Source organism: Nilaparvata lugens, unplaced genomic scaffold, assembly GCF_014356525.2.
Source record: "Nilaparvata lugens isolate BPH unplaced genomic scaffold, ASM1435652v1 scaffold2306, whole genome shotgun sequence".
Classification (NCBI taxonomy): Eukaryota; Metazoa; Arthropoda; class Insecta; order Hemiptera; family Delphacidae; genus Nilaparvata; species Nilaparvata lugens.
The window spans coordinates 1-16,915 of NW_024090291.1; the positions used below are offsets into that span (position 1 = coordinate 1).

The following is a 16,915-nucleotide window of genomic DNA, read 5'->3' on the forward strand; positions in this document are numbered from 1 at the left end:
ACATGGGTACAGACAAGTATAAAATATTGTTCAGGTCCTTGCGAATTTCAAATCATTTTTATTCCCAAGTAGCACAATTTGATGGGCCAACGTTGGCAAAGCGTGGGTCAAAACAGTTGGTCAACCGTTAGAGATGGCGGTTGGCGCTCTGTGGGGCCATTGTACAAAACTCAACTGTTTCCCAACCTATTGCCACTCATTACCCAACAGCTCATAACAGTTCCCCTACCAAATCAGTTTCCCTACCAATGCCAACTTTGCCACCCATTGCCCAACAGTTCCCCTACCAAATCAACTGTTTCCCTACCAATGCCAACTTCAATACAACAGTTCCCCTACCTAAAGCCTCCAATGGTACAATAATTCCCCTACTCAATGCCAACTTCAATTCAATGGTTTCCCTACCAAATGCCAACCATAGTGCAACAGCAGTTTCCCTCCTATTGAAACCCATAATTATAGAATGGTTTTCCTACCAAATATCACAGTTTTTGTAGCTGAAAACTGTGAAATTTGGTAGGTACACCATTCTATTGTTATGGGTTTCAATGAAAAGGGAAACAGCTGTTGCATACATGGCAGCAGGTAGCATTTGATACATATATTGTTATATTGTTTATTATAGTTATTTTTCTCTATAAAAGCTATAACAGCTAGGGTTTTGTCAACTGGAGCAAAAATAAATAGTTTGAAACATTTCAAAAAGTTGGTTTTGTTTTGAAGAAGCACTAGCAGTAATATAGTAATATAGAACATGAACTAAATGTAACAAAGAGGCTTGTTTATATGAATAGTGTAGAATTCAGAGACAGTATAATCACAGTGTGGCCATTTGTTTGAAAAAGCCAAATTATGGAAAAAGTATGGTGCATTCAAAGAAGCTAAGTAATCAAAATTGAGACATCAAATAAGCACACTGTAATTATACTCTGTAGTGTGAAATAAAGGAAACAAATATAAACTACATGAAAAATCCTGTATATTGTAAAATTATTACAAAACACAGTCTTATAGGCTAATAATAAAATAATAGTGATAATCATAAGTACGTATAAGTATCAAACAAATTAATCAACCTATATTCTTAATACAATAGTAGGGAAAAGAAAAATCTCCATAAAGAAATTTCAATAATATTCATGTGTTAGACTTATTACACATACTATCAGTATATGTAAGAGATTTAAATAATATTCACATGTGTAAGTCTCACACAATAAGTAATGAAATTCATAAAGTGAACTCACTTTTTGTATTAGACAAATCAAATTCTATTGTTAGAGTTTTCAGAAAGAAAACCAGAACAAAGTACCATATGATAAAATAAAAGAAAATCACATTCTATTATGTACTAAGATATTGTAAGTACCATATAGGCTAATAATAAAATAATAGTAATAATCATAAGTACAGTATAAGTATCGAACAAATTAATCAACCTAGTTTTACAAACTTGGGGTAATTTCAAATAAAGAAGAGTTTTCAGTAAAACGAGTCCATGTTGCAAAAAGGAATACACACAAAACTATCATTGTTTTGACCAAAATTTGGCAATAAGAAACATTTGTATTTCAGCTCTACACTATTTACAGAATCTTCTTTTTTTTCAAGTTTGTCTACTACAAAAATACCCAGCTTGCTACTTTTCAATGGTATTTTGAAATAGTCATCTTTAAACTTGAATACATTACATTCTAGTAAGTATGAGGAGCTACCACATTTTTTTCTTATTTTATTTACAACTAAAATTTCATTTTTAAACGTACAGAAACAACCATCTTTGATTCCAGTCCCAATACAGCATGTACTTCCATCACTGAAAGGTATGCATTTGAAAAATCCTTCAGCATTTCTCTTAACACTTATTTTAGGGTTTTTGTTGCACGATATCAATTTTCTCTCACCCAGCCTTTTTATCACTTGTTCAATGGCATTGTTATGGGAGCGTACCATATTTTTTATAACTTTCATATGATTTTCAAAAGGAAAAGCAGAAAATCGATCTAGTGAGCCATAGTTTTTTACATCATTAGGAAGGTGTGTGAGGTTATGAAAGTTGTAAATTAAAAACTCTCTACCATATAGACTAGATGACAAGTGGAGAAAATGACTGATTAGTTCTTGACAATAGTTTCTCCAACTCAAATCACTTCCCTTATCACTAGTGAGAATGTATGCAATGACATGAAAAACAGTAAAATGTTGAAAGAGTTCATCAGGTAATATCTTAAAAAGAACAACAGGACCTATATAGAGCATAAATGATCTGTATTCTGTTGCTTTCCAAAACTTGAATGTATGCAAAGGTCTGGGTCTACGAGAGAACTCACTTGGAATGTGACTACTTGCTATGATTTTCAATCGACTTGAAATATTTTCTATAGCACTAGCCCTGAGCTTGCATTGTTTTGGTCCTTTATCAACCCATACTCTTACAAGTTTTTTTGTAATGCCTAAACACATCAAATGTAAGTAGTCAAGAGGTACCTGGGTAACTAGACCAATAGACAGTTCAGATAAGACTGATGGGCCATACTGATGGTCTCCCAGAAAATCAGTTTGTTTGAAAGCTTCATCTGTTCGCAGTGGAGATTGAGTTCTTTCTAACTGCCATGTCATACGCCTATTGTAACTGGTACCTTCTTGAGTACATTTCTCACAAGCATGAGAAGAGCAGTGTGATGCAATGCATTTCAAAAACTGCCGAGCTGGAGCATCAGCTATAAAGCAGCTTACACGGAAGCTGTATTTCTTTCCTTCGTAAACTACTCCATTTTTCTCCAAATCTAAACATTCATCCACTAGAGGTCTGAGAAAAGTATTAGAAGAAACTGGTTTTGAATCTCCACAGTAAATACCAATTAAAAAAGGTTGGCGTTCAATATTTTGATCAACCACGCCTAGAATAGGCCAAAAAGACTTGGTTGAGCTGGATGAGATGGGGAGTCCATCAACATTAATTGATACAGTTATTAAGCTTGTACCCTGCTCAAGAAAATCTTTTGCAACAGGTTCCATTATTGGGTGGTAAGATGGAATAAAATTTGGAATTTTTTCAAGTAAGTGACTCTTAATACCAAAGTATTTGAATTTTCCATCTCCACATGACTCAACTCCACAGCTTCGAGGTGTGCTTAACAGAGATCTAGCATCAAGAGGCAGACCAGGCAAGAAAGGATTCAAAATGTGCAACAAAGCTGTAGTTGCAGAGTTAGGTATGTTGTATTGTATTGACCATAATACCAACTTTCTTAACAAATCCAAAATAGAAGGGCAGTGGTTTTTGTTGTCCTCAACAGAGGATGCACTAGTGATTGAGGTGTTAGAATCATAATCTTTTCCAAAATCATTCCAGTCATCAACTGACAGACCAGTCTGGGAAGGAAAAAAACCGCTATTTGTAGTAGCACTGAAATGGTCATCTCCAGATGAGGGCTCAGGTTGTGTTGACAATTCTGAATAAATAGATTCTTTCAACTCATTAACAATTGCTTCTTCGCGTTTCTTGCAAAACCGTTGTTGTGTTCTAAGACTCTTGTTGACATTCATTTTAATAGTAATAAAAAAACATTGAATTATCTAGTAGTTATCAACTTTTAAAATTCATATGCATAAAAATATAGTATGTTATAAATAATGCATGTTACCAAAATACTGATGCCACTACTCCACCTGACTGGAATCATTTTCAATTTCAAAAGATCAAGATACTAAATACACCAAGTAATAGGTAGTCATATTTGGTACGGTACTTATGGTTACATGTGATTAGGTGGTGGAGCCATTCTTCTTTTTTCTCGACCTCCATCACGGTCTTTGGAAAATCGAAACCAATTTCTTATTATTGTCTGAATTTCTTCATCTGTAGCACTGGAAGTACACTTGTTGTTCCGTACTGCGCCTGAAAACAAAAATTGATCCTTTAAGAACCAGCTGCCTGAAGAAATGGGAAAGGTGTTTCATAATACCATAATATTATGTTTAAAGTATGATCTTGGATGAAAAAACACAGAGATATGGAGAAAAACAGATCGAAACCGTTGTCTGTTAATGATGAGAGCCGTTGTAAAACATAGAGCTATACTCTATTTGCTAATTACTGAGACAACCAAAACAAAAGATGAACATATTTATGTTTTGGGAAGAATAGTTAAGCACCGACAGCTGTAAGTGAGAAACGAAGAAATATACATTCAACTCACCTACGCTGTGACGTGTTATTTTTTCGGTTTTGATTACGTTGTCTAAGAGATTAGCAAATGGAGTAGAGATATCTAACTAACTGGAGACATCACTGATCGAAAAAGCTGGGTTCCGCCTAAGGGTACGATTATGTCAAGGAGGTGTAAGTGCAAGTCACCTCTAATAAGATCAAATGTATTGTTTCTTATGTGCACGGTTATGACAAGCAAGTGCAGCTGAAGGTGATCAGAGAAGTTTGATTTAAAAAGAAGTTCAACTGGAAGTGTAGTCTGTGATAAACGCTTGCAACTGATTTATCAAACGGGAGGTGGGTAGAGGTGACACCACTACTCACCCTCCCATTTGATAAAAAAATCCCATTTGAAAAAAATCTACATATTATAGTCTACTATACTTACAGACAATTACATCGATGAATTTGAATTCTCTCAAGGCTATTTTCTGGTTTTTTCCAGTCCAGTTGTAATCATTTGCAAGGTTGTTGCTGATAACTCTTTCCAGAATTCTTCTTACAACGTGATCCAACTTCTTCCCACCTATTCGTGCCAAGAACTTGACCTGTTTGAAAAAAGGTGGGGTAAATATTATAGAAACATTTTATGCAATAAGTACACTCCAAAATAATTATCTTCCAAATATTCATGAACAGATTTTAAAATTCCCGGGCAATCCAGCAATGCCATTATTTAGAATTCGCATTAGTTGCAGTGCCACTGAAATTCAGTCGTGACAACCTGAAACTTCTCAAATTCATCAGTAAAGAGAAAATATGTATTGAAATGATTATCAAAAATAATTTTAAAAATATTAAATATTATTTCCAAATAAATTCATGATGAATAATAATAACAATGGCAGCTTTTATGGAAATATCGATTTCCCCAATTCCAGCTGCTAATCTTTGTTACTATAATCTCTCCTTACTCACTTAACCCCACGGTTAAAATTTAACTAGAAGATTTAACTAGCAGACTGAGAACGCCAGCGTCAGTGGAGATTCTAGTGGAGAAAAATAAATCAATTTCAAAACGGCCTTACAGACAACTATCTTCAAAAGCCCAAATTTTCATGAATTTATGTGTGCGGCCCCTACTTTCATTGAAATATTACTGAAGTGGCCCTTTGGATGAATATTGGCCCAGATTAATACTGCCCCAGAATATTGGTAGGGAGTACTGAAACACCCTGTATAACTTGTTGTACACATTAGTTGGTTTTCAATACAATAATCTACTTACAAATATTTGTTCGTTTCCTTCCACTGAAATCCACTCTTCAAGTTTCAGTACATCCTCATGCGACAAACATGGTAGTGTTGGCATGGAATCTGGAATCATTGACGAATTTTCAGTCCCAGCGGCATTACAGACGATTTTTGGGAGATACTCTTCCAAATACTGTCTCAAAGACAATACTTCACTTTCAAATTTTGCAAGTTTTCTTGCAACAACAGCAAATCCTGAAAGATTCAATCAATCATAATCTCGGTAATTCCACAAATAAAACACATACCGTAACATACAAAAGTAATATTATTTTTGTCATAGTAGTATGTAATCGACAACAGTTCAATCATATGTGTCGTTTGGTAAATTGCTGTTTACAGAAAATCAAAGATCAGCTGTTCATAAACATTTCTAACAAGCTTTTCATAATATTTCCAATAATTAATTACCAAGTTACAATCAGGGTGTTACTATTTTTTGGGACACTCTGTATATCATGGCCTGTGCATGAACTCCATTTGAAAACTAATAATAAATATATAGCCTAAATGGAAAGTTATCTTGTCAGTATATTTGCCAATTATCTCAATAACCATTGAAGTTACAAACTTCTACTTGGTTCCATTGAATTATTTCTCGGCTAATTTTATATAAGATTCAATTATTTTGGTGTCTCCATAAAGCTTCTGAAAAATAAAAAACATATATAGATCTGATGACAAATGTACAATCTTCCGCCCATGTTTTCTCTCGGTAACAATGCATTTCTGGGGGTATGTCCTGTGGAACATTTTTCACTACTCGATGTCAGGAATCAGCCTGAGAAGTTTGGCACATTACTCCTGAAACACTCTGTAGATTATAGTAGCTAGAGTGAAATTGCACTATACACTGTTCACTGAAACAAGTCAGTGAATGGAACAGCTGAGTGAGCTTGTGTGTGTGTCTTTTGTGAGTGTATTGCATGACAGCATATTCACATTTCAGCGTTTGCAATAATATTAATCGCGTAAGTTATAGGCCTACAGCTGGTACGGGTTGAGAAAGAAATTTAGTTATAAATGCCTTTGACTAGGTCATCCAGCTGTTTTCCAATTCACGCACACATACTTTCTATACATGCACTGACTTGCTTTGATGAACAGACCATAATAAAAATACACTTACCAGATTCAGTGACAGTTTTTTCAATTGAAGAGTCTGTCGGTGTCAGTGTTGCAGTTGATGACTTTGGTGTGGAAACTAATGATTGTGAAGAACAGTCTTCCCGTAGCTGATTTGTTGGTGGTGAAGGCGGACGGGGGTAATACTGACATTTGTTTTTGTAGGAAAGATTTTTTTTGCTCTTTTGCAGGAGTCGTCAGATGAATCATCACTGCTGATGAATAGTTTCTTGCTAGTTTTTCGTCTCTTTCTTCTCCCATCAAGTAATTCATCACCATCCGTTTGTATGTCAGACTCCTCCGCCAATTTCTCTTTCTCACGAGCCTTCAGTAGATCATCTGTAATCAATGACAATATATTATTAATGTACTACTAATGTATTATGATTGAAAATGGGCTCATGCTCCGAAACATGTCTGCAAATAAAAATAATTTTTTAAAACAAAAGGGTACTGAGTTTTCTGTTTTTAAAAATTAGTGAGAAAGCAGCGGTTCCAGGGGTTTTCTAAGGTTAACTACCTAAAGGTAATGTTTTGACACAAAAATGAAAGTTTTCTCAATCAATCATTTATCTGATTGTCAATGACAATCTATATCTAATAATTAGCAATTCTCTACTCAATTAATTCCTCTATCAATAAATTATACAGTGAAATTACAATGCTATAAAGCACATAAAGCAGGTATTGTAAAGCAATTCTCTTTGAGCACGCATACACCACATACAGCTTTACACTGTCTCGTTTAAAACTATACAAATTAGTTATTTAATTTAGGCCTAAATTAAGCATGACAAAATTTATTATGTTAATTTGCAACCGTTCAAGAACATTTTTTTGTCTAATAGAGAAGTTTCATTAAATGGCAGTAAAGTACAGTGTCTCAATTAAAAATCAGTGAACAGCAGTATTCAAATTTCAATTACATGCAATATCATTTACTCACCACAAATGTATAGGCATCGCCTGACCGGAAATAATGTCCACTTTTTTTCGTCAGGTGTTGCGCCTTCAACCAAAGCCTTATGGAATTGTGTAGAAACTTTGAAGGGTGGCCAGAAAACCTCTTTCTTAGCTGGTGTTAGCCATTCCTCCCTCACTACGGCTGTCTGGTTCTCCTCACTGCCCCCAAACTCTATCACAGCATACATTTTTCAAGTTAATAATCAATAGAAATCTGAAAAAGGAAAGTTCAAAATAAATAAAACTAACAGCATATTTATCCTAACCTAGCATAGGCTCTATTTCAAGTTTGCATTTAGAAAGATTTTACTTTGGGCTCTGAGCCAGGTATTGTGCGGACACTTGTATGAAATGGAAAAATGTCTTGAGCTTAGTCAATAAAGATTAGGCTAAAGAAATTTATATCTTCAACATATTGTGATACGAGTGAGTTGAGTTATTTTTTTTAATACTTGTAGTAAACTACTAAAACGCAGTCAATTTTTGAGATTATATTAGCCTATTATATGAAAGATGGAATATTAATTAGGTACTAGTTCAGTTATTTAACTGTGATTGATAACAATAAAGTTCTATTGTAGTCTAGCCTATTTGCATCTATAAGATAATGAAGTACATTATTAGGCCTATACGAAATTAATGTAGGCTGGAAATAATAGGAAATGATTTACAAGGTGTAAAATAAGAAACAGGGAGCATATATTTAAAATTTTATCACAAGAAAAAAGTTAAAATAAATAATAAAAGCTATATAGCCTACCACGAGGAAACGTTTTTAGGGATGCTCTCATAAAGATAAGCTGTAAAAGTAGACTATAAATTAAAGGGGGAATAAGTAATAATTATAATTATTCAATCTATCAAATATGAATTGAAATAAATATTTGTAACTTTACCTTATCTTGCAGCAAACTTTGCAGCAAAGACGAAACCACACGGTTATTTGTTCGCTTCTCATCACAACACAAAGTACAACAGGATTACAGGAATGGCGTCAATGATGGCGTAGTAGGGATGGCGGGGTGGTACAAGTTATTCGCTCCGCAAACTGTTCGACTTACAATCTGTTCGCTTGACAATCTGTGCGCACTAGTAGATAAAGGTCACGTGATGGCATTTTGTGCGCACGATACTTTGAGTGACGTCATCGACTGTAGCGCTACCTACTGCTTTAATATTTTTATTATTACCAGCTTCGTCTCTCTAATAATAATTCTATATATTACTATCTAATCTTATAGCAAGATTTTGACGGCATTGAATAATTTTCTAACCTAAACTAATATTCTCATTTTTGATTAGTTTAGAATTTGAAAATTAAATCTAAAGTACCATATTCTATTTTCTGTACAGTTTTCTCAGACTTTATTGATAGGAATACCCTTATCCGAAATTATTTTACCAATTTATTGACAAGAATAAGTTAATCTTAAATCATTTGAGCATCAGCTACAGTAATAATAAGCAAGCAACCAACATTTCCTGGTTTAACTGTAAGTAAAATTTTGGTATTATTATGGAAATGAGTTAATTGTTCTTTTTAAATACATTGATAGCTAGAAGATTTTTTACTTGTAACTTATTATAAGTAATAATAATGTTTTATCCTTGTAACCTGGGCTAAATTCTAGCCGGTCAGATACCGCTGTCGTCTCATTTATTAAAGATATCCAGTTAATTTTTTTAATGAAAGAGGAGGAGAAAATGAAGTCAACTATCATATTTTGATACAACTTAATTAAATTTTAATATTAGAAGTAGCTGTTTCAAAACTTACCTTATTTTGAAGGAACGACGATTCTAAACTTTATTGATCTCAGTTGGTAAACCTTATTATTGCAATTCACGTTAAGTTAATTTAAATTGTAATGAAAAAATACTTTTATTCAATTGCAGTTTAAATGATAATAATGAATTCTAGGTTAGAACTAGCACAATTACAAAGTTGGTAATCAATATCTAACAGTGTACCTATGCAGAAAGATTCAAAGACTCTTCTCACAACGGTAAAGGAAAGGATAGGTTTTTTTTATAAATGGCAATATGTTGATATTTTTCATGTGACTTTTTACCCGTATTATCGGATGGGCACGTTAAATTGTTGGTCCCGGCTGAAGTATGACAGTCGTTAGGCCCATTGACGGCTTAAATTATATATTCAGGCGGTGGGACCTTCCCTCAAGGGACTCCCCAACTACAAAAGCCATACGAATTTACTTTACAAGGTAAAAGGAAATGTTAGGAGGTAAGTTTTTTGCTTTTAAATGCTAATATGTTGATATTTATCAAAATGTCTAATCACAGTGATTAGTATTCGTGATCACAAAAAACTATTAATGGTAGCTTTAATACGTTCTGCATGATGGGCGGGCATACGGTGCTGCGTAGGGTCAACATAGTGGCAATACACATTGTTGCCATGATAGTAACTTCAATTTTCTAAATCATAGCTGCCTAATTATTCAACAGAGAAAATAGATTTCTTCATGAAATCATTGGATTCAATATTACATGAATTATAAATTATTTGTACTGTATTCAAAAGTTATTCAAGTAATAGAATTGTAATTGATATTGAAAGTCGCCGTTACTCAAGGTTAGTTTTGAAACAGCTAGCCTATTTCTTAAAATTGAATTGAATTGTATCAAAATAGGCTACCGCGTACCGCGCTTTTTTTTGTCCTTCTCTTCCACCTAAAAAAATTGAGTCTATAGCTTCAATAACAACTGAGATAACAGCGGTAGCTCCTCGGCTAGAATTTTGCCTAACTGTCTCTCATGGTTGCCAATGGTAGGCCTATTTATTGACCAAATTGCCTCTGTCGCGCCAATTGTCAATTTCGGGGCAACATCTGTACGTTTTGTTGAGCCAACTAGCCTATTTTTGGCCACTGTGCCTAGTTATCTAACACTTCACCCTAGTACACAGCCTGTATTAGGACTAATAAACTACCAGTAGCCTTTTTTAGACACTACTACTGGCGCGGTGGTCTAGAAGAACCCATAAGTTTTTTCTTAAATAACATTTAAGAATTTTTTTCAAACATTGATGGTCATCTTAAACTTTGTAGTGTTTTAAATAGTTTTACGATAACTGGAAAGTAAATTTATCAATATTAGAAAAGTACAATTGTTAATATTTCTTGTATATTTTTGTTAATGACCAATTTTGGGAGAAAAATCTGACGTTTTCTTAGTCTGTAGGAAATAAATTTAAAATAATATAAAAGTTGTTAACCTCAAGGTCCTCACTTAGAAACAATGAAAAATAATTAATAAGAATAATATATTCCTTGTATTCACACCAAGTGAGCGCTGCACTGTCGCTGTTTACAGGCGGAGGGGTTGGTGTGTGGCTCCTTAGCATCGGGACTGAAGCGGCGGATGCTCTACTTTTTTCGCCCTATATTCAAAAAGTTAGATCTTCCATTTTTGGTTCTCTTTTTTCCAAATTTTCCATTTTTCTTTAATTTCTTTTCTCGTTTGCTTTAATTTATAAAATTAATTGTTTTATTTATAAAAATATTCCTTGTATTTGGTAATAAATTAATTATCATAAACCCCTGATTGCTGTCGGATAGAATTCTCAATAAAGCGTTTTTCATCAAAATCAACCCAAACTTTCACTTGAAGTATATATATTTTATTTTTTAAATTTTAATTTACGTATTATATTTTGTCAATTACCTACCGTATATAAAATTGAATTATTTTCTCCATATTATAATGATGTGATACATAATTATTATGAAATGAATATTGTTTGTTTTATGCGACTCCTCCCCGCACACGGACCTGTCATCCAAGCGGGGAGCCAATTCATATGTATTTATGTAAATGTATTTATGTAAATTGTATAGTATTTTAAATGAATAAATACATTTGATTTGATTTTGACGATATATTGCGTATTTCAGTATTTTATTCACCTACTGGAATTTTGATTATGTAGGCTACTGCGGTATGCTAATTTCTGTTGCTGATCAAAATACACATTGATCACCACATGGAATTGTCACTTTATCATTACATAACCATATTTACAATTATATATTGTAAATAACTATTAAAATCATATTTATATAAAATGATATCATATCATTATGTTGTTGGTTATCCATCTTGTTTCCACTATAATTATGATGAAGAAAATATTTTAATGTTGAGCCATAATGATATTACTATCGTATTTCATAAAACTTTAAATTTAAAAAACCCTCACATTCTTTGATGTGGCGACGTCCGTTTCGTGCTGGTATTGCACATTTTCAAGCCAAACAGAAACTCAGGAGTCTCTGAGTAACAATTCTGCTGCAATACCAGCACGAAACGGACGTCACCACATCAAAGAATGTGATTGGTTTTTTTTACTTAGTTTTATGAAATACGATAGTAATATCATTATGGTTCAACATTAAAATATTTTCTTCATCACTCATATCTTCAAAAATATTATAGCATGATTAACTTTACTTTAAGCAAGGATTTAAATAGCCACAGATCACAAACTTATTGTAGACAGACTACTTAATTTTATTTTATTGTTATAACATTACAAAAATGCACAACACAGTCAAATACAAACAAGTAAAGTAAATAACAGCATTAGCTAAACAAATAATATCATATTCATTAACAATTCATTCTTATTAATATGGTGAAACGTCAACAAGTAAAGCTTTCATATTTCTCTCAAAACAGACAATATCACAATTTCTTGAAACATTTGGTACCGTAAGTTATTGAAGAGCCTAATTTATAAGTCCATTTAATGTATAAGAATAATTTAACTGATTAACTCATATTGAGCCGGTTTCCGAGCTCTGGCACAGAATACAAAATATTGTATTCTGTGGCTCGGGATTTAGCTGAGTTCTAGACTTAAAACAGCTGGAGTCGGAAAATTGGCTTTCCGAAACGGGGCCTATTCATAGTCATAGTCAGGTTTAAATCAAATTTCGAAAAACTAGAAAATTTAACACAACATAAAATAAAGAGAAAAAAGTGTGATCAGAGCTATTAACTGTAATACAAGACAGGTTTTCCTTATAAAAGATGTTCAAACGCATAAACATCAGGCAAAGTCAATATTTTCAATTGCTTAAAAAGTGGTTTACAATGTGGATGCTTGGCTATGAACATGGGAAATCATCCTTACAGCTATTTTCTGCAAAATTAACAACCTCTTTAAATTATATTATACGCCAAATAGTTTAATGCATCTCATGACAAACTTTATCTGGATACACATCCCAGGAGGCGCGATGCGGCATTTTATTTATATAGATAATTTTGCAACTGCAAAATTACTTAAATAGGAAATAAGCTCGAATTTCGAGAAAATGTGATTATTCAATTCCAAACTGTTGGCAACTGTAGATTCTATTAAATCATTCACTATGAAGAGATAACAGTCCTCGTGTATCTCCAGCGTTATTGTCCTGTCACCAGCTGGCTCAGATCTTTGAATCGTACACTTGAGATGCGCGTGAACACTAGCGTCAGGTGATCAATTTTCATAACGGCAAGGAAAGTTGTGTGAGTGCGCCACACCAGATCTTTTTGTTTTTAGTCGGGGCGTTTATAGTGGGTTCCACGTTAAAATATTGGCAGTGTAGGAAGATAGGAGAAAAGGGTTGCCAGATCTCAGCCTTGCCACCCAAACAGCTGATACTGGTATATCTGATGAATTTAACTGTTAATTATTGTTAAAAATAGTTATTTTATTTGCCAAGAAAATATATTTTTTAAAGATGTAATAATAAATATTCATGATTGAGATAAAATATTTTGTCAATTAGGTAGTTGAATTTCTACATTGTTGATAAACGATGTGGCAACATCGCAATGCGTGAAAGAGATAGCGCCATCTGTTTTGTTGAACGATAGACAAGGATAGCAACATCATTGCAAATCACACACTGCCATTATAACGTGGACCTCACTATAGCATGAAATACATGGGCGGTTATGGAGCAGCACACACTCTTGTCTACTATCTACTGACGGCTGCTGTATGACGCAATGATTATAACAGCTGATTTTTATTTCTGTGTATGGCCAGCTTACAAATCTTCTACCATACAGATTACATCGTCGGCTCAGTTCCATAAGGTTCTATGTGACAATTTTGGGCTTATTGAGTTATGCACATAGATCGATCCCCAAAAACAAAGAGAATGCACCAGTAAAAGGTTCTATGTGTTAAACTGTATTTTAGTTATAGAAATTGATATTTTCATTATGTCCCATGTGCATTACCCCTCCACTGATTTTAGCCATAAGGTTCTATGTGATCATACTGAAACATAGAGCATAATCAGGTCTGAACAGCTGCACTTCCTCTAAGTGGCTAGTGGTTCTATGTTATTAAATGCATCATTTTTCCCAGTTTTAAACAAATGTGGTAGAAGTATCAATACAAACATATACATTATTAGTTATTAAATCATGAAATATTTATTACAAATATAGACTTACAGAGAAGGTCCTAAAGTAGGAATACACTGAAACAGATTTCTTAAAAAATCATGGAAACAGATAAATTTTCATTTTACAATAACAGTTTCAACAATTTCATTGGAAATCATATTCTTATTGGAAAATAACTTTAAGTTAGAAAGCTAAAGAACCTTTAAGCTGGTTCCATAATTTTCACCAACTCTGTACATACATTGATTGTTTGATTGCGCCCTTTCTTCTGCTTTCACTGTGACATCTTGCAACTTGTTAATTCTCACGTTGAAATATATGCAATAACTCACTTATTGCTCCCTGATCAATAATAGTACCTATTCTATTTCAAGCTTCAACTATACCACAGAGAAAAATATATTCTCTATTACTCCGTACCCATAGCCATACTTCCAAGGCAATTTTGCTACATTGTTGATACTGTAGGAGGAATAATTATACTACTGCTGTTTAAAAAAAGTATTAAATCAGTATGAGATTGTAAGGATTCGTGTAGATAGACCCGCATTTTCATTATTTATCTGATCCTTGGTGGGGGGGGGGGGGGCTAGGAACTGCGTATAGCGAATACTTCAGAAAGATCTTTTTGAAGTAAGTCAGTTTTGTTTTTACCATCTTCAACAATTGAAAGTTCAATAATATTATTATAACATGTATTGATAATTGTTCATTCAGTTTCATGCATGAATATGAATAGATCATGGATGTAAATCATTTCATGTGATTGAAACGTAGTTCCCTCAGCCAATGCTTCAGCACCTTTTTTTTAGTATGGTACCCACAAAATGTCCCAGTAATGTTATGATTAAAGAGTAGTTTCCACCGGGGACAGGAGGATATAAATCTCCTGTAATATCTGGGAACATGGATATATCCCCCCCCCAATATATTTTTTTGTACTTGAGTAAAAATCATGAAAATCATAGGTTTGAAGACTATAACTTTGAAACTATTTTTTGAAACAATTGAATGACTAATAAAATTATATTTCCATTCTATTTGTTATATGAACTGAAATATCATAGGCCTATGATATATTATTTTCTATGAAAAATTAAATAATGATCTATTTAATAAAGAAACTTCATTATTAGGATGTAGTTTTACAAGTAGAAATTGCTTGAAATCACACCAAATTGAGGGTATTTTTCTAAAATTTTCCGGGGGAGGCCACCCAGACCCCCTTCTCGTGATAGGTATAGGATTTTCTTGTTGTTTGAAGGTGTTTTCATTTTCACTCTCTTATGTTTTAATATTTTAAACATCAGTGGAAAAACATTTTAAATATGACTTTGTGGGTAATGAAATTGTTTAGAATTCAAAGACGAACCCCAATTTGACACTGGTTTCTGATAAAATAAAAAGAATAGCAAGTTAATAGCTTAATCCGAACTTAAACCTGCCTCCTAGCAGGTCTAAGTTGGAGTCCGAAATCATCATTTTTGCTCCTGATATTATCTCATTATAGCCTGATCCCGATCTCAGCAATTCACCGAGATTATCTTTTAAACCCGAGTTGATGATCTACGCTTGAACTCAGCAATCCACCGAGATTAATTTTTAGTCTGATAATGAAGAATACGTATTGATTGAGGCTCCGTAGCTTTTAATTTGTTTAAAATGTTCAATTCATACACAATTATCTATTTTCTTAGTTTGTTCCCTTCATAATAATTATTATTCCAGGTAATAAACGTTTGAATAAGCTCTAAATCTTTACAGTGACCAATAATGTTTGATCAATAAAGCCTGCTTGCACTGTTAATAAAATGCTGGTATAATAGTTAATAGAGTTGGCTATCCAAATCCATGGATCATCCTTTACTGTATACTAGAATTATTACTAGATTACTAGAATTGCATTTATAAAAAATCTATAGCTTGCCTTACTGCAGTCATTATTGTATAGATGTAATCAAGGTTCAACACAGTATTGTAAAAATCTAAATTCTTAGATTACTGAAATTCTCAAATTCTTATTGATAATTAATAATATTTATAATAGTTTTTTTAATAGAGAAATTGTCATGGAGTGGAGATATTCCAGTGATTTAGAAAATATCAACAGTAGAAAAATGGCGAGATAAAAGGTTCTATGTTACATAGTCGTTTCAAAGATATTCACATTATTAATCAATAATATTCAAAGCAGAAAGAGTATAGGAACCAATCACACCCACCGTCAAATCACATTTTTTGTGTATGAGATATTAAGCCATTCTCGGACTTTTCACACAGCCTGTATTATATACTTTACATTACAATAATTATTTTTCCTTGATGACTCTTAGGCTCAACTCACACTTACGCGATTCAGGCCGAGAAGAGACTCGTTTTGTTTTCAAATGGTGACAATCGCGGAGACTAGAATCGACTGGTCTGAGTGTCACCATTTAGAAACATGCTCTCGACTAGAGTCGAGACTCTTCTCGACCTGACTCGCCTAAGTGTGAGTTGAGCCTACCTGCTTATTGCTGCTTACTGAAAATTTAAGTACACCCTCTGATAGTGTGTACAATGTATGTTGCATAGTGGGCAACGGGGCTGCCCGTTCATGTGCAATAGATTTTGCTCGGCACATTCCTCGCACATGCAAATGTGCCCACACGGAAGAGCAATGTGCGTACATTCATTGTTCAAACAAATCACGCAATTGCTCAACCGTGGGGCTGCATGTGGCTGCTGCTGGGCTTCGATGGGACGCTGCAGGACTCGCTGCTGTCTTCTTCGGCGGCGTCGGGCAGGTGGCCTTACATTTTCTGCTGCCACCACCACCTCCTCTCCTGCCACTGGCAACATCCACTCAATTATTTCCTCGTCAACGACGACCGCTTCCTGGAGGCCATTGTGCTGTTGGACAAATCCCCGTTCTATCAGGTTGTCAGC

At 33.8% G+C, this 16,915-nt stretch overlaps 1 protein-coding gene and 1 long non-coding RNA gene across 8 annotated transcripts; one reads left to right on the plus strand and one right to left on the minus strand.

Moving 5' to 3' along the window:
• Positions 1-1,433: 1,433 nt before the first annotated feature.
• Positions 1,434-8,569, minus strand: LOC111054008. 7 transcript variants are annotated; one of them, XM_039443944.1, is made up of 7 exons: positions 8,452-8,569; positions 7,539-7,769; positions 6,597-6,931; positions 5,442-5,662; positions 4,602-4,761; positions 3,724-3,901; positions 1,434-3,596 (listed from the first exon to the last, which is right to left on the minus strand). In XM_039443944.1, the coding sequence occupies exon 7, from the start codon at positions 3,547-3,549 to the stop codon at positions 1,483-1,485; it is 2,067 nt and encodes a 688-aa protein (XP_039299878.1). In that variant the 5' UTR covers positions 3,550-3,596; positions 3,724-3,901; positions 4,602-4,761; positions 5,442-5,662; positions 6,597-6,931; positions 7,539-7,769; positions 8,452-8,569; the 3' UTR covers positions 1,434-1,482. The 7 variants fall into 7 exon arrangements, with proteins under 7 accessions (XP_039299878.1, XP_039299877.1, XP_039299879.1 ...); XM_039443943.1 differs by having other exon boundaries at positions 1,434-3,901; XM_039443945.1 differs by lacking the exon at positions 8,452-8,569 and having other exon boundaries at positions 1,434-3,901; positions 5,442-5,530; positions 7,539-8,380.
• Positions 8,570-8,574: 5 nt separating this feature from the next.
• LOC120355500 lies at positions 8,575-11,457 on the plus strand. Its single transcript, XR_005573541.1, has 2 exons — positions 8,575-9,048; positions 10,892-11,457. It is a non-coding gene; the product is annotated as an uncharacterized LOC120355500 (long non-coding RNA).
• Positions 11,458-16,915: the final 5,458 nt, after the last annotated feature.